The sequence below is a fragment of the Solanum stenotomum genome, chromosome 12 (genome assembly GCF_019186545.1).
Source record: "Solanum stenotomum isolate F172 chromosome 12, ASM1918654v1, whole genome shotgun sequence".
NCBI classification, from domain to species: domain Eukaryota; kingdom Viridiplantae; phylum Streptophyta; class Magnoliopsida; order Solanales; family Solanaceae; genus Solanum; species Solanum stenotomum.
This window is the reverse complement of record NC_064293.1, coordinates 38,755,817-38,773,514: the sequence shown is the minus strand read 5'-3', so window position 1 is coordinate 38,773,514 and position 17,698 is coordinate 38,755,817. Positions and strand designations below refer to the sequence as shown.

Sequence of the window (17,698 nt, the reverse complement as noted above, 5' to 3'; positions counted from 1 at the left end):
GCACAGTGAAGTTACAATTTTACCCTTATGACAACTTTTCACTTCAAAATTACAACCACTTATTTGAATTAAAGTGAAATAAATTGGAGGGAAACAACATACACTTTTACAATTTTCAAGAAGTGTAAATAAGGGTATAATAGGAAAAAATTTGTTGTCCTTTCTTGATTTGTCAAAATGGACAACTAAATAGGGACAACCAAAAAAGGAAATATGGACAAGTAAATAGGGACGGAGGGAGTATTAATTAGGCACAACACTTAATATCCGTATAACTCACCTTCAAGTTAGTGTTTCTCTTGAGAAGGTGCTCGTTGGTTTTGGGAAATGTGTGGTGGTGGTGGGGTTTTTGCCAAAGTGGCCCCTCAAATATCTATGATTTCAGGCTGACAAATTCATGCAGAAATTTTGGACAGAAACAATCTCAATAGTCATAGTCACTCTTTCTCAAATTGGTCTGTATTTCTAATTTAGTATCGAGAATTAATTGGTCTATATATAACTAAAATAATTAGTCTTTTGGAAATTAAATTTACCTAGCAAAAAGGTACAAAATGAAAATCAGGTGTAGCGACAAAGAAAGGTCAACGTAAAAAAAATAATCGGCAGCCACTAAGAAGCAATTGGAATTTCTGGTGGAAAATAAAAGGAATTCAGATGAAGAAAACTTAGAACCATTCATGGTTCCAACAGCTTATATCTTCACAAAATCCAAGTAATTTTCTTCATTTTTCTTTCTATTTCAATTGCTGTTAAACTGAATTCTCATCTTCCTCGTAACATATCTCTTCCTGTGCGGATGAAATCGCTGATACGGTTAGTTTAAGCTTTCAGAACTGTCAAAGGTTTATTCTTTTCTAAAAAAAATTGAAATTTGAAAAAAAAAGTAGTTTTTGTTTTCAAAAGTGAAAAATGATATTTGAAAATTGGAATTGATTGAATCTTAATTTTGAAAACCTAGTTTGCGAACTGTGTCTCATCTTCCCCTTCAAGTTCTTTGTTGGTGTGGTCTTTTAAGTTTGTAGTATTAATCAATATCTTAAATTTGCTATTACTTCATAAGTTTCACATAACCCGCAACTTCATTCTTGGACTAACAATTTTTCAGTGTTAGAATGAATTGCGAGAATCCTTATAGCGGATGCCAACTTAGTTTAAGCTTAAGGTGTAGTTGTTGTAGTAGTTCATGCTGGTACCTTTCTGTTGTTGTGTGTAGAGTTGTAGACGAGTAGACAGAACCCTTCTTGTTGGATTATCCATCAAAGTTAAAAGCAGATAGTAATAGATATGATCATAATGTAAATGAACTAGTTCATAGTGTCAATTTGCATAGATTGTGCATTTTTAGTTACTAATCAATAGCGTTAAGGTTTTGATTTGGGAGAAATATGGGTGTGAAAGTCAAGTCATTTAATGTTGTATTGTCGAGAAGAAACAGATAAAATTGAAGTCACGAAAGGGATAACATTTGAATTCGTTTTGGTTTCCCTGTTTCACTTACTCAAGGAAACATTTAGTGGTTTTTAAAGATCTTAGAAACTAGATAGGCATCCTTTGCAACACTAAACTATTCTGAATTTTTATCTTTTATCTTTTGTTGTTGCTTCAAGGTGAGTGTATCATGGTTCAACAATGTTAGGGCTTCAAAATCCACATGCCATTAGCAGCTGTCAGTCATTTCTGGATACTAGTGTGCTGCATGAAGTCATTCCTTGCAAGAGTAAAAATGTCAATCCCTTGATTAGTAATCTTAGTTCTGCTACCCTTGTGAGTTCTCCTGCTAAAGGAGTCAGCAGTTGTTCTTTTTCTTGGACTTGGCCAAGTCAACTGAAAACTTATAAACTCTCTCAGCAATCCGCTTCATATAGATTGCTGGTAAGCGCTTATTCGAACATTTTATCTCTCTTGACATTTAACATATCCTTATGTAGCTCTTGTTTCATGGTTTCTTCAGTGCCGGTCACAAGATACTACTTCACCTGAAAATGAGTACCGCTCCTCCCGAAATATAGCCATCAGTCTGTTCAGGCGATACAAGAATTTTCTTGAGCGCGGAGGAGGTGACAACTTAAAAGTATTCTCAGTTATTTCTTCCTTTCTCTGTAACTTCTGTTTGTTGCTCTCTTTGTGCATTGTTATGATTCTGATCTTTCAGGAGTTCATCAGTGCTGGTGTGAATGCATATGCTTTGGGATGTACTGATGAAGGATTGAGGAAAGAACTGTTTTCTTTAAAGGAATCAGGTGTTGAAATTGAAGCCATGGAAACATATGGAGGAAGTACCAGCCTGAAATCCAAGATTTTATCTGTGGAGGTGAGTCACTTTCGCATTGCACAATCAGGGATATGTATGGATACAAAATAATTGAATATGATTGGCAGCTTTGTGGAACCCTGTGGATGCTACTGTTTCTGTATCTAGGATTATACAGTATGTACATAGTCCATTATATAATACTGAGGAAGTTGAATGAAGATTTTTCGCCATTTGTTTACCGTTAAGTGCCAAATCATTCACTTTCTTCCCACTGACTGGCACCGACGTGGAATATCTCAAAGATAATTGCTAGACTGCCTCTTTTCTTAAAGTAGTAACAGTGTGACACTAGCATACGTTGAAATAAAATGCTCTGCTGCTGTTTGGTTTCAGATAGACTAGTTTATCAGGAGTTGAGGATTTTGATTAGAAGCAATATTTGTTGTGTCGAGAAGTTTCTTTAGGAACTCTTGACATCGACTTTCATTCTGAAAACATTGGCAGAGTCTTTCAGTGATTCCTCCTTAATTTTGGGATGAGAAAAGGTGTCTGGAAAAGAACTAGGATGCTAATAAATTGTTAAATTTTGTCCATGCTACTGTATAATGATCTGTTGCTAGAATGGTTAGATAGGTGTTAAAAATTTTCTAGAATGGTTAGATAGGTGTTAAAAATTTTCTCCAGATGTACGAGTTTCCTCATTTTAAAAAGGATATAAGATCTATAAACCAGTTGATTACATGTATCCGTTGCAAGTTTTGCTATAATCATGAGAATCACCATGGCAACTAAAGATCTGTGATGACAGCTATTTAATGACGACATCTGGTTATGTTGCAGGTTGATGAGTGTATTATGTGGTTGAGCATTATATTCATCACCATCCTATGTACACCTCAACCAACTATAGTTCGATGGTCATCCACATCCCCAGTTTCTGATGAAATGATAGTCCAGTGGAAGGGCTTCTGTGCAATCATAGCAAATGCATACTTTGTGAGAGGGATGGCATGGTAAGGTTGCCGGAGGGCATACCATCCTCAATTAGATATTTTGTCGCTAAGAGGAAAACCTGTCATCAATGTTTTTCTTTTGAGGAATTTATTGGAAGTCCATTTTTTAGTATTGATTTGTGTATTAACATTCTCTGGTCTGCTCCTGAAGGCTCCCAGTGAAAACTCTCCAACTAGAGCAGATGGCAGTTGCTGGTCATGCTGAAGAGCCATCTGTTGTTGCTAGCCGGATGAGATTAGTTTTTACCACTCTAGAGGTGAGTTCAATCGACAGTTTTCTACTTCTAATACTCTTTCCAGAACAACATTAGCAGAAATATGTAATGTAAGGTTCATAATTCGATTTTCTGGTCTGATAGGGCTCAGTGGTTAGGCATGCATAAACAAATGTAGATAGAATCAGATCTCAACTCAAAATCCACTATGTTTAAACTCTAAAGCATGGCACAACTGTGTCTCCTAGTGTTCATGGTTCAAATCTGGTTTTTGCCTCAAAGCAAAACTAAACCAGGGCACTATAAAGATCATCTCTTGTTTTATGATTTGATAATTACATTACTTATTAACTTAAAGATAATTATGCATCCATCCTTGGTGGGTAGAGTTATCCGGTACTTGTGTTGTTGAGAGGTAGCAATTACCATGTAGAATTAGTCAAAGTGCACGGAAGTTGATCTGGATACCACGGTTGTTAAAAAAAATACTAGTTATAATAATGACAATTAGTATTTGCATAAGAAACTAATTCCTTCAACATCAGAGGAAGTCTAATGAGGATGTAAATGATATCTCAACTGTTGGACTACTAATCTACAGATGGTGATTATTCCTGGATATATCCTTCTATAAGATGTTCGTAAAAGGTATGTTAACAAAGAAACTATAGATAATTTTTACCACATACAAGGAACTTTTGGTTTGAAAATTTATGGTTTTCAGTATGCCAAAAAAACAAACCTTGGTGTTGTTGGTAACATGTTCTTTCTTATTCACCGAGTATATTTTCTCCTTACATCTTTTTTAGGTTGGGAGTCCACAGTGGCCTAGAGGATGAAGCAGTAGATCCAGAATTTGGACTTCACAAATATGAAACATAGTTCAACAAGATATGTACACATTTCTTTCCTTTGTCCATTCTCTGTTAAACATTAATATTCTGCTACATCAATGTATGTTCGACATGCAAACTTCCACTAAATCTTCAGAGAGCAAAGAATATAAAAAGGATATATTGAATGAAGCTAGTCTGTGCTGCTTTGAACACTGCTCACCGTGAACTTTTGCTGAACATATTGCTGTACTTTCACAGTGACAGAGCATATATATAAGATCAAAAACCATATATGTGAATTTTGATGTTGATCAATAGGCTATTCAACAGGGCAAAACTCCTTGAAATCACCTGTCATAAAAAATTAAATCACTACTCTCTAACTACTTTGGTTCATCATACAACCAAAATAGGAAAAACTAAAGAAGAAAAATGGTAAAAGTAACTTTAATTGAAATGAAAATGCAAAGAAAGAATACAAATATATATATATAACTATTGCTCATTGTACAATGCAGTTGTAATTGTCACTCATGAATATCTCTTTTTCAGTGACCTTATCCGAATTATTGTCTTTAAAAACAGTAGAGCAGGAAATAAAAAACAAATACAATTTGCATGGCAAATGATTGGTTGACAATTTAGCTTTTGAGCAAAGTAGGCAATGAGAGACTTTAGGGCTGTTTGTCACCATTCTTGCTAGCTTCATCAATTGGACTAGAATTTCCACTTACTGTACCTGTTCCCATTCCAAAGCCAAATCCCATACCAATACCAAATCCCATTCCAATGCCACCATTATCATTACTATAATTGCCACCATATCCACTGCCTTCTCCTTCACCATAACCAGAACCACCACCATTCTCATCATTCGTATTTCTACCTCCTCCACCACCACCACCACCTGCTCCAGAACCACTACCATGGCCAGAACCTCCACCCGAGCCATTGCTGCCTCCACCTCCCCCTCCCCCTCCACCTCCACCACCATTTCCACCAAAACCTACACCCATCCCGAAACCACTTCCATGACCATATCCACCGTTGGTTCCACCACCACCACCACCTCCTCCTCCTCCTCCACCACCTCCACCTGCCCCACCAACTCCAGCTCCAAAGCCGCTACCATGACCTGATCCTCCGGCAGAACCACCCTCACCACCACCACCGCCACCACCTCCTCCACCTCCCCCTGCAAAACCACCACCACCTTTACGTCCACCAAAAGTTCCAAAACCTACACCTGCTCCAAAACCACTACCATGACCATACCCTCCATCTACGCCAGTACCACCTCCCCCACCAGACCCTCCACCACCTTCTGTACCAACTCCAGCTCCAAATCCTTCACCATGACCAGAACCACTAGTTCCATCCCCCCCACCACCACCACGGCCTCCTCCACCTCCCACACCGACACCTGCCCCTGCACCATGTCCCGAACCTCCATTACCACTTCCTCCACCACCACCACCGCCCCCACCACCTCCTCCTCCTACACGATTATTAAAACTTTTGCATGCACGCCATCCACCATAGTTGCAATAATCATCTCCATCCTCCCCGTGTCCCTCCTCCATACACGCCATAACAATGCATAGTACAAGAAGAGCCACACACAAAGAACGACTAGAAATAACCATGACTCTTCAAGTAACAATTAGTGTATGCTCAGTACTGATGAGTAGTGAGTCTAGTGACCAACTTTTGAGCTTCCACTTCTTGGTTTCTTCTTTGTGCAAATGACTCCTCTATTTATAGCCATATTATTCATGCAATCATTTGAACATATCTCAAATTATGGTAAGTTGAAAGATGCATGTCTTGAAATTTTAAAAAGGAAAAAGGTCAACAATAAGTTGACAGGCTACTAAATTATTACCAGGAACTTAAAATTATCGATATTTAGTTGGTACAAAATATTATTAGTATCCGAGGCGAATTCACAATTGGAAGTAACATGTTTCTATAGCAATTTTAAATAATATAATTAGTTCTACCCTCAAATATTTAGCGAGCTTTTTAATAATATACTCTAAGAAAGTAATTTGTTTTTTTTATATGAATTTTGTTGTCGGTCTTAAATTAAAAATACGTAGAATATATCAAATGTTTTTTTATTTTTAATGTTCTTAAATATATTATGTGGAAAATTAGAATCAAAGAGCTGCAAAAAAGAAGAAGACATTCTTTTAAAACGAACTACAAAGAAATTCGGAGAAACAAATTGAAATAGAATTATATATAAAATTTATCGAGTTCATGTAAACACATATATTACCAAATACAAAACTAGTATGGAATATGAGTTGTCTGAACTAGATATTCCTCTAACCAAAGGATCATGGTTCGGTCTAATTCCAATTATTTCTAAAAAGTTGCGAACCAATTAGATATTAATGGAATTTTTAAACATAGTAAAGACAATAGGACTAAATGCGATTAAACCTATGGCTTACACATGTTGATATCGTACATTATGATAATTGACAATGAAATAGTGGAGTTGGTGCTTATATCTTCACTAAATTAAGGTAATTCTTAACAAAGATTTTGGATTCGTTTTGATCATGATTTCCAGGTGTCATTCTGTTTTATTTATAGCTCTACGTACCATTTTCTATTAATACCAAATAAATATTATGGAGTTAGAAAGATTGTATTTCTATTGGCATAGAAATAGAGTAAGAGCAAGTAGAAGAATTTCTTTTATCTTTTTATGTAAGATACTAATTTTAGGACTAGATTAATACAGATTCTCTCGGTGTAGTGTAAGACCCATTAAAAGAAGAAGCGCTTTCTATCAAGATTTTTTTTAATTTCGAAGTTGAGATATCTGATTAAGAATTGAGATATTATTTATTTATTTATTTAATTAATTTTGAGATATTGTTTGTTTGCGCAGCCCATGTGAGTGTAGGATTTATGATTGGAAATAAATAATTGGCAAAACGAAATGAATAAAGAAAGAAGTAGGAAGAAATAATTTGGTGTATAGTGGCATTCCATTGGATACTTGAAGTGTACTTGTGGCAAGGAACAAGAATGGAGCTGATATATAATGGCACCCATATTGTCACTCATGGTCCAAACATTATCAGAAAGTCAACATTCCTTTTCGTTTACTTATATTCCAGCTTTTGATCCCAAATTCCCAAGGACCACTTTATATAAAGTTTATACTTCTAGTTTAACTTTTGGTCAATGAGGGGATACATTTTCGAGTAATTTCATCCAACTAGACATTCTACTTCAATCAATCCAATTACAACCAAAAAAAGATTTAGATTTAAATTATATATATCGAACATGGCATCGCAGATACCTCCCAAATGAAAATAGTATACCACTTCCATCATGCTTCATCTTTCGGAAAACAAATAGAGGACGTTTGTGGTGTATATAGATTGGCTTGATTTGGTTTTTTATTAAAAAATGATTAATTTAATTATGTCGGCTTATTAAATCTATAAATAAAATCAAATCTATATAAAGTCGGTTTTTTAAATTTTAATTTTAGTCGGTTCTTTTGGTTTTTCATTTTTTTCGATTTTCTTATAATTATGTTATATGTACTGATTAAAAAAGAGATCAAATATATATATAAATTGTCCAATGAAGCCGTGTCATGTAACACTCTTTAGGCCTTCCTAGATCTGCCCCTGACAGTCATCATTTATTCAGTACGAAGTAAAGTCAGAATTTTACCCTACATAGATCGCTTGCTACAATATGTAGTTAGTAAATAATACTTCTCCCTATTGAGTGTTCAAGTCAAGTTATATCAGGTAGTAATTACTATGAAAGTAGTTTGATGAAGTTTATATCTTAAGAATCATGGTTAGGAGAAAGAATGCATCCATTAGTTGGTCAGGTAAAATTCGTTAAACTTTTTACTCATACGTGATAAGTGATCAATATATTCCATTTTACTTTTGGAACTTAGAACCTCCAAATTCTTTTGAATTTGCTTATTTGTAATATAAAATAGGAATATTTGATTTGGTAAAGAATAACCAAAAAAAAAAAAAAAAACATCCCAAATGGAGTGTTTATGCTGTGCATCTTCTTTTTCCATCATGAACTCATAAAGATAGAATACGATAAAGCAATGTAGGGAAAGTAAACATAATATTATTCCATTTTCATGTTCATCATTTTCTTGCACATTTAATTTTGAGATTCGAGAATTCTTTACTTTGTCTTTTTCCATGCACCAAATATTCAAGCTTCTTCTTAAATCTTCTAAATGGAATACAATTGTACAAACTACTCCCACTATATATATAGATATGTCTTCAACTTCAATTTTAAGTTTTAAATTTATATAGTGCCCTCTTCCATGCCTTTTAAAAATTTCCTAGTTGGATATTCTAGATGTTTTCCCCCAACCAAATATGCATTTGATATTCCAAGTGTCTAATTACGTACCATGGTATAAACTTAAATTAACAGAAATAAAGCATTAATCCTAGCTGTCCGGTGTAGTTGTCTTTAATTAATCTGTGCTTAATTAGCTCAAAATTATAGTATACATTAGGAAATTTATAATAAATGGCATATATATGTACCCGAATGAAAAAACAAAGAATTTCATCTTTAGATGTCGATAGTGTAGTTTAAATTTGTTTAACCACAATTGGTATAGTATAACATATTATAGCACATGATCTGAGTTATTTTTTTTCGTAACTTATACTATCATTTATTATGAACGATTATATGTAGTTAACTTTTAGGATTATATATAGTTAACTTTTGATGGCATTAAAGAATTTCTTTTACATCATTTTTGTTACTGTATAGAAGCTAACTAAATTGATAACAAAAGGGTACGTAATACGCCCAAACATGTTTGGCTGTAGAACGGCGTTCAAATAATAAACAAATGGACCATTTTGTTTTTCTTAATCATTGTTTCTTGGGGAAAAAATAGATAATTTGTTGTGGATTAGTAGTAAATTAGTACTTTAATCAAAGAATATCTCCGTGATAAGACCTGCTTATGTATAGGTTATAGGAATAGTTATCCATATGTACAATCTAAAAAAAGAATTAAGTAATAGTGATTATAGCTTAATAATTTTTGTATCTTAATTAGACAATATATATTTACATTAGAATTGATAAAGTCAAATCTCTAGCAATGTTATTGTTTTTAACTTCTTTTTCGAATTACTAGAACCCTCTTTATTTTTTTTATTTCTTGACTACCATTCTTGTAAAAATGGTTCCAGACTTGTATAAATCGGTTAAACTACGTGCGAATAAATTCTTGAGATTATACTAGTCAGTAGTCAGGCACTAGTTTTCCTTGAATTTTTGGAAATGTGGGAGATTCACGAGAGAAATTCCTTCATCAAAATCGGTTAATTGATTTTGTAGCCTTTTACAAATTTAATTTTAATTTTATGTTATTTGTCAAGAAAAAAAATATTTTTAAGATAAAAAGTCTAAAAATATACAGAAAAATGTTTGTGAAGTCATATTTTTCAATTCAAATTATAAAAATCAAGGATCTAAAATGACTCATTTCCACGATAGTACATGTGGGGGGATTGTGTCTCTTTTTGTTTTTTTTTGGTACCTGCATTGTCTCCATTTGGAGAAAGCGCTCTCTATCAAAANCTTGAGATTATACTAGTCAGTAGTCAGGCACTAGTTTTCCTTGAATTTTTGGAAATGTGGGAGATTCACGAGAGAAATTCCTTCATCAAAATCGGTTAATTGATTTTGTAGCCTTTTACAAATTTAATTTTAATTTTATGTTATTTGTCAAGAAAAAAAATATTTTTAAGATAAAAAGTCTAAAATTATACAGAAAAATGTTTGTGAAGTCATATTTTTCTATTCAAATTATAAAAATGACTCATTTCCACGATAGTACATGTGGGGGGTGTGGGGGGGGGGGGGGGGGNNATTGTGTCTCTTTTTGTTTTTTTTTCGTACCTGCATTGTCTCCATTCGGAGAAAGCGCTCTCTTTCAAAAAAAAATTTATACTTATAGTTCAAACTCGAGACCTGTATTTAAGAAAAGAGCAACTTCATCCACTGCACTACATTCATGGGTGTTGTGTCTCATTTTCAAATGTGTTATCAGCCCATTTGGGAACGCAAGGCCCATTTGTTAGCTCATTTGGAACATGAATCTACCAAATTAAAGTTGGTTTTGATGTTGGAATTTAGACTTTGGAGGGTCAATGTTTTCGTTGTGCTCCTTTGGAAATGGTTCCTTTCTATTTCCTCAAGTTTCTATTGAGATTTGAGACACTTGTGTAAGATGTTCATATATATCGTACAACTAGAGAAATTTTTTATTTACCTCAATCCCATTCAAAACGGACGAGGAAAAAACAACAACAAACAAACATGAAATTAAAACACATAATTTCGTTAATCGAACAATCAAGAATATCTCACTTATGAAATTTCTTGCTATAGCTATAGCATTTGAATAACATAAAATATTGAGAAAAAAGAGAGCATAAATAGTTCTCCTAGGTGCAATTTGAAGTCACTACTATTATTTGTTCTATTTCATAGAAACTAAACATATATAATATGCTTTCTTTGAACGGATTTATACTACTAGATGGTGTAGTTTAGCGATCTTTTATTAATAATAATAAAATCTGTGAGTTTAAGTTCAATGGTGGTGCATATCATTTTTAATTGTTGCATCACCTCCCTCACCTAGGTCACCTGCATCACGTTCACCTTCAATTTTATCATTAGGATTATTGCCACCACTATCTCCAAAGCCTTCATTAATACCAGAACCAAATCCACTTCCACTTCCAGTTCCAGTTCCAGCACTACTTGTTCCACCATTTCCGGCGAAAGGACCAAAACCACTTCCAAAAGCACCTCCAATACTACCACCAATGCCGGCTCCTAAACCAAATGGAGGCCTAATTGCACCTCTAGCACCACCAAAACCGCCAAAAAAAGGCGAAAAAGGGTGCTGGAAATATTCATTCTGTTCATCAGCTGATGCTTTTGTTTTTGCCTTCATTGCAATTAGGCTCCTCGCGTTTATAGGGTAAGCAAGAACACTGGTGATAATAACAATAACAAAGAGTGTCGTGGTTGCCATTTTGACTAGTAGAAGAAAAGAGTTGTTGATATTGGATGATGTTTTGAGTGTGAGACTTTTTGGATTTGCAACCTCAAGCTATATAGGTGTTTAAAAATTGGTACAATAATGAAGAATTTGAAAGGTAGAAATATCACTAGCTCATACATATTGTGTGTAACATAATCATGTATTAGAGAGGGGAAAAAAAAAAAGATGCCAACTACATCTCTTTCCATAGACATACTTTAATTAACACCTTCTCGACTACATGATCAACCTAAGTCTTAACACACGTCAAACAAATCAAATTACACAACTTAATTATATGGTTCAATATAATTAATTTATAACAAGGTCTTATCACTTTTAACTTTAACAACTTCATACTGTTTTCATACTCTATTTAGTAACTTAAATTTCTAGATGAAATAGTCACACACTTTAATTAACATGGTATATATCATAATGGACATACGCCCTAATTAAGTCTAAGTCTCACCATTACTATATATCAATTATCAAAAAGGATTTTCACATGCTTGGCTAGTGAATAAAAACATTAATATTCAAGCCCACACATGAAGGAGAGGTGTCATAAATATATAATTAAAATCATAAAATTAGCTTACTCTCAGTGACTAACCTTTTTAAACTTTTAGATAAGACGATTAACACACATTTCAACAATATTCTATAAAGTTGAAACTAAACCCTTATACATTATGAACTATCACTGCACCTTGGCCAGTCTTAGGTGGATTATAAAACTGATTAAGTTACAAAGTTCTAATAAACCTAGCTAGCTAGGTTAGTTTAAACAGAAACAAGAAGGTTACTTCCTTGTATTAGCATATACTTAATAAGGATTAACTAAAAGAGTTTTTTTTTTTTCCTTGAGGAAATAGAAGAAACCAAGGGATTTTAACCAAGGGTGAGGTCAAGAGAGATATCTGAACTGAGAGATAGCTCTAAGGACATAGTGCTATGGGAGTCTTCCTCTTCAATCATTGAAGTTGCACTCTTATTTGACAAATTGCTAGTACCATATGTTCGTACTATTTTATTCCCATCATCTCCATCCTGCCAAACAAAAATAAAATTCTAGTTAGTCGTAATTCTCTATTATATAAGTATATCGTAATTGTTTCCAATTTACTATGTCAAGCTAAAGAAAGTTAATTAATAAAACGCGAATTAAGGATTTCGTTTATTACTCGAATAGTAATGGTTCCATTGAAGAAATCCCTAAACATGTAGCATCGTCCTTCCAATCCCATCATCTTCTCTGGCATAGGTTTCCTGGGAGGGGTAAACATGTAATTTCATATATCATCATTGTAATTCAATACTAGCTCCGGAGTTATCTGTCTTACTTTTCAGGTTGATTGTGTAAAAAGCGTTCACACTCAAAAATTACAATATTTTTAAAAAAGGAAAATGGAGATAAGGGAAGAGAAGAAAAATGAGACGAACCATGGAGAAGGAAAAACAGTAGGGCTGGAAGCAATTTTGTCCAAATAGTTAGTTGTTACAGTCGAATTAAGATGGCCATCAATCACGGTTTTGCCATTGAAATGATAGTAACTATGAAGAAAGTTTCCCTGTGGAAAATTCATTTGATCTGAACCATCAATTCTGTTCCTCTTTCTCCCATTTGCAGCTTCTGCTTCAGTTAATAGCCAAAAAAAGGTCAAATGAGTTGGTGGTAGACGTAATTAATTAACTCAGTGGCGTTACATACTTATGTGTGACAAAATTAAAAAAAGGTGAATTCACAATTTTGGTCTCCCTAGCAATAGATCTAGCCCTAGTACAAGTAGTTCTAAGTCCTTTTTCAATTTTAGTAAACCTAAAGGTGATATGGAGTCAGGCAAAACTCAAAAAGGGTAAAATGAAACATAAAAAAATTCCTCAAATGGAACTTCAAATGAAGTAATATTTTTTCTTGATTGCATCACCGCTCACTACTCATTTACTTTCTATTTTATCATCTTCTTAGATAATAAAATCAAGTTTCAAGCGGTTGAAAAAAAAATTGTGAATTTAAATTATGCACCTGAACTCGCTTCTTTAATTATATATATATATATATAACTAGTACATATAGAAAAAATTATGTAAATAGGGATACCTTGCATCTGTTCATGTTTCATGCTTCTGTACATCTGTTCATATCATCAAAATACATTTTCTTAAAGCAACAGAAACGGTGGGGGAAAAAAAAAAAAAAAAGAAGAGAATTTAAAATTTTCATAGAACTTTTATTACCTGAAGGTGACTCTTAATGTGAGAAATGGTGAGGCCCTTAACATCCATAATTTGTAGCACCATCTTTGGTGTTGCTCCTAATTATTTGTATATAAATAAATAGCTACCAAATTATTAAGTCATGATGATATATAGGTCCACTTCTGTTTCTTAATAGAAGAATGTAAAATCTTTACATATATATAAAAAAAAAGAGAGAGTTAGGCTTACGATCAACTCCACCAAGACGCTCAACAGCATGCACAAAGCTGCGATGAAGATCATGAGTCCATCGAAGTCTTGGCATTCTGGATCTAACATATGGTCTTATAGCTAACCCTGATGATTGATCGCTATTGCTATTTCCTAGCTCGATGGATAAAGAAGGAGAATTTTCGGAGAATTCTAGCCCTTTCATCATTTTGGTTGGGAAGATAGCTAAGCTTAGATCTTGAAGAGAGAATTAAAGGAGTTATTATATATAGTCGTCTATGTTTAAGTATAGAGAAAAAAACTAAAAAGGGAGTAATAAATATAAGGGAGCTAGCTAGCTAGTCACTGTTGTCACCTTTTGTCTACTTGTGTCCACGCTTTTACAACTATAGGATTTTTAAGTCTTATGAATTTTGATTATGAAGCTGAAAATTTTGAATTTTGTTCAACTTTGCACTCATAATTGGATGAAAATAGTGACTCTAAAAAAAGGAAGAAAATGAATAAGGAAAAAAAGATTCTGAATTTCTGATTACTTTACAGGACATTCTTTGTTTGAAGTCAGTATCGAAACATTCGTGTGTGCCCTTACATGAGATATCTAACCCCCACCCCCGTCCTTAAAGTTTTTTTTACCTTAAAAAATGGTCTAAAGATATCCTTAATTGTGTTTGAACATAGATGTAATCGTCAATGTGAAGATTAGCTAAATGACAAGCTGGTGTGTGAAAACCTCTTTTGGCATCTGGTGAAGTCAGTTACAAATAATTAACACAACAAGCGTGTACCGTATGAGTTATACAAGTCTTTTTTGTTTCTTAAAGTTTTTATTAAAACATTATTCAAGTGTATTGTTTCTTAAAATGGGACTATTAATAAACTCCCTCTAAGTCCATATTTAGTAGTAAATTATTACGATATGACATACTCCTTACAAAAAATATTGAAGTAAATAAATTATATGCTCTTTTTCACTATTATCTTTTTGATTATTTCTAAATTAGTCTTTTAGAAAATATAAAGCAATTAAGAACCTTATTAAATGAAGGGTAAATATTATGAAAAAGGTCCCAATAATTTTTTAAAACTTTGAATTATTCACTTATTTAAACTATGAAAAAAATCTCAACAATTCACTTAATATAGAATAAAAGGAATATAGTTAAGCTTATATGATCTTGATTCTTGAGTTCAAGAGAGGATCTATAGTGTGAGGTTCGGGTTTTTTGGAAATTCGATAATTTTTTGCGTAGATTCTATATTTATATTGATAAATCTATCAAAAATATAAAATTAACCTAAATAGCCGTTCGTCCAATTTCTTAAACTAAAATAGCCGTTAAATGTATAATTTATGTATATAACCATTTATAATCTATGTGTATAAACTCAAAAAAGAGAACAGTGAACTGAGCAGACTACGTGGTGTTAAAATCTCAAATATGTAATAAAATAATTTTTTGGTCAAGCGGTAGAAATAAAATTGAACTTGCTTAGGTTTAGCTATCCTCATTGATGAGGGTTTGAACCTCTGGGGCACATATAATAATAATAAAAAAATTCTCCATTCCATATTACTTCTCCATTTTGTTTTTTATCCCTTAAGAAATTATAAATTAAAAAAATATTTTTTTACTAATTTACCATTGCATTCCTTTTAGAGTCTTTATCTAGACAAATAATCCACTCCTTTGATTAACTGTGCACATGAAAAGGAAAAGATTTTCTTAGAACTAGACGATATTTACGGTTTCAAAAAGAATAATTTTAAGTATAAAATGAGAAATTTAATTAATTTTATTTTGATTTGTAAATTGAAAAAAATAAATGAAGGCAAATATTTTTAATAAATATAAACAAGTAATACTCCTTCTATTCCTAATTACTTGTCTACTTTTTCTTTTTTAGTTGTTTCTAATTGCTTGTCCATTTTGATAAATCAAGAAATGACAAATAAAATTTACCTATTATACCTTCAAATAATTACTTTGAAAAAAATAGAACTTCTTGAAAATTTTTAATTTTTAATTCATTCACTTCATAATTAATAGGTATAAAATGGTAAACTAACTAAGTCAATCATCGTTTTTTTAATAGGTATGTCAATTGAAAAGTGGACAAGTAATTAGGGATAGAGGGAGTATAAGAAGAAGAGATCAGAATAGTACTAAGAGTCAAGTACAATAGTAACCTTGTTTATTGGGCAATTGGCAAAGCTAACATGACTAAATTATCTTATAGGAGGTGAGGTCAAAGAAGGAAAATATGAGGGTGACATAGGCAAATGTATGTCTTCTAGGAAACAAACATACCAAATTCTCCATTTTCCTCTTCCTGGAAACCATAACTCCTTCTCATCCCTAAAGTTCCTCTACTCCTTTTTTTTTTCAGGCTCGGAACGTTAATCCTGACTAGACGGAGCCAATGAAATTTTGACACACGTTTAAAAGTTTGTTGACATGTGGCTCATTCGCGATAACCTTTTTAAATATAAATTAGATCAATCTCAATATATCAAAGTTCATGATATTTTAGAAAGATGACACGTCATTATTATTCAAATTTTCGTATGATACTAATTATTAGTGGGGTGGTATATATGTAGCCAAAATTCGATACGTACCGAAAACGAGAGGGGAAGAGAGTGATTTTAGAATATTCTGTGAAAGGATGTAGCTGAGGAGAATATGAGTAAGCATGAATAATATGGAGAATTTCTAGTTCTACATTATGGACGGGTGAAAAAGTGTGAAGGCAGTACTAGATTTTGAAAGAATGAGGAAAGCCAACTTACTCATAATTTCAGGTAAGAAACTAATTTGGCTAAAGTTAACTTGAAAATCCGATCCGTGAATAATATCTGCATGTGTCATACATATTCTTATCTTATCAGAGTCAAGTTCAATTGAATTGAGTTGAGTTGAGTTTGTGTCGACCTCAACCAAACATTTTACATTGCCAAACAAAGCAGCTTTAAATAAATCGAGCCAGCCCTATTAGGATCGAAATAATTAAGCTAGTGTACTAAACTTTAAAAATCATAGTAATTAAGAAGTCAAAAAACACAAATTTAACGTTATTTGATCAATTGATCTAATCCATCGGTATATAACAAATGGTACAAATGATGAGATTATTTCTCATTATTGGTGAATTTCCTCTAGTTAGCCTTCCTCTCGGCAGTCTTGTTATCCTTCTCAATCCTCAATCGAACGATGAGATTTTCGAGGTTATCTACTTGCATTTGTGTTTCAAGTAATTTTTTAAATTATTCTATAAAGAAGGTAACTTCTCAATTAACCTTGTCACTTGAAATGTGTCATTGACAACCAAACCTGCATAATACATTAGGTAAGTAATAAAATTGGGATAAAATCGCGGGATAATTTAGCTCAGAATTAGTTATTCTGTGATTATAGTGTTATTTGTCATCCCACAATAAAGATGGGATAACAATCCTGAATAACTAATTGAGATAACTTGTTCCCCAACCAAACGAGCTCTTAATACTTTCAACAAAGGCACTATTTAAATTTATACCTTAAGTAAGGAGATCATGGATTGATACTTGGATATGTATTTAGCCCAATAAGGGATAGTTTTAAAAATGTGTCATATTGCCCTTATCAAAATAGTCACAATCTATTTAATCTGCAAAAATATTATTCAAATTGCATCTTTCTCCTAATATTTTTTCGAGATAATACTTTTTCATTTCTCATATATATCTCTTAAAAAATCTAACAATTATAATACTTGAGTCAAAGCTATGACCACTGTGGATCAATTAATACCTCTTCACAGAAAATTTACACTTATAAAACACTACTCCCTTA

The 17,698-nt window shown here is 32.9% G+C and overlaps 4 protein-coding genes across 5 annotated transcripts; 1 reads left to right on the top strand and 3 right to left on the bottom strand.

The window, feature by feature from the left end:
• The first annotated feature begins 644 nt into the window (after window positions 1–644).
• Window positions 645–4,510, top strand: LOC125848427 (uncharacterized). Of its 2 annotated transcripts, none has more exons than XM_049528290.1 (7): window positions 645–816; window positions 1,611–1,875; window positions 1,955–2,074; window positions 2,156–2,314; window positions 3,098–3,270; window positions 3,422–3,527; window positions 4,295–4,510. In XM_049528290.1, exons 2-7 carry the CDS (start codon window positions 1,633–1,635, stop codon window positions 4,322–4,324), a joined length of 831 nt encoding a protein of 276 aa, XP_049384247.1. In that variant the 5' UTR covers window positions 645–816; window positions 1,611–1,632; the 3' UTR covers window positions 4,325–4,510. The 2 variants fall into 2 exon arrangements, with proteins under 2 accessions (XP_049384247.1, XP_049384248.1); XM_049528291.1 differs by having other exon boundaries at window positions 691–715.
• Window positions 4,511–4,995: 485 nt separating this feature from the next.
• On the bottom strand, window positions 4,996–5,913 carry LOC125847421 (glycine-rich cell wall structural protein 2-like). The gene has a single exon (XM_049527042.1). The coding sequence runs from the start codon at window positions 5,911–5,913 to the stop codon at window positions 4,996–4,998; it is 918 nt and encodes a 305-aa protein (XP_049382999.1).
• A 5,057-nt stretch (window positions 5,914–10,970) lies between these two features.
• LOC125847419 (glycine-rich protein 5-like) lies at window positions 10,971–11,420 on the bottom strand. The gene has a single exon (XM_049527041.1). The coding sequence runs from the start codon at window positions 11,418–11,420 to the stop codon at window positions 10,971–10,973; it is 450 nt and encodes a 149-aa protein (XP_049382998.1).
• Window positions 11,421–12,323: 903 nt separating this feature from the next.
• LOC125848429 (transcription repressor KAN1-like) lies at window positions 12,324–14,070 on the bottom strand. The gene is made up of 6 exons (XM_049528292.1): window positions 13,881–14,070; window positions 13,671–13,747; window positions 13,534–13,567; window positions 12,876–13,068; window positions 12,617–12,701; window positions 12,324–12,482 (listed from the first exon to the last, which is right to left on the bottom strand). The coding sequence occupies exons 1-6, from the start codon at window positions 14,068–14,070 to the stop codon at window positions 12,324–12,326; spliced, it is 738 nt and encodes a 245-aa protein (XP_049384249.1).
• Window positions 14,071–17,698: the final 3,628 nt, after the last annotated feature.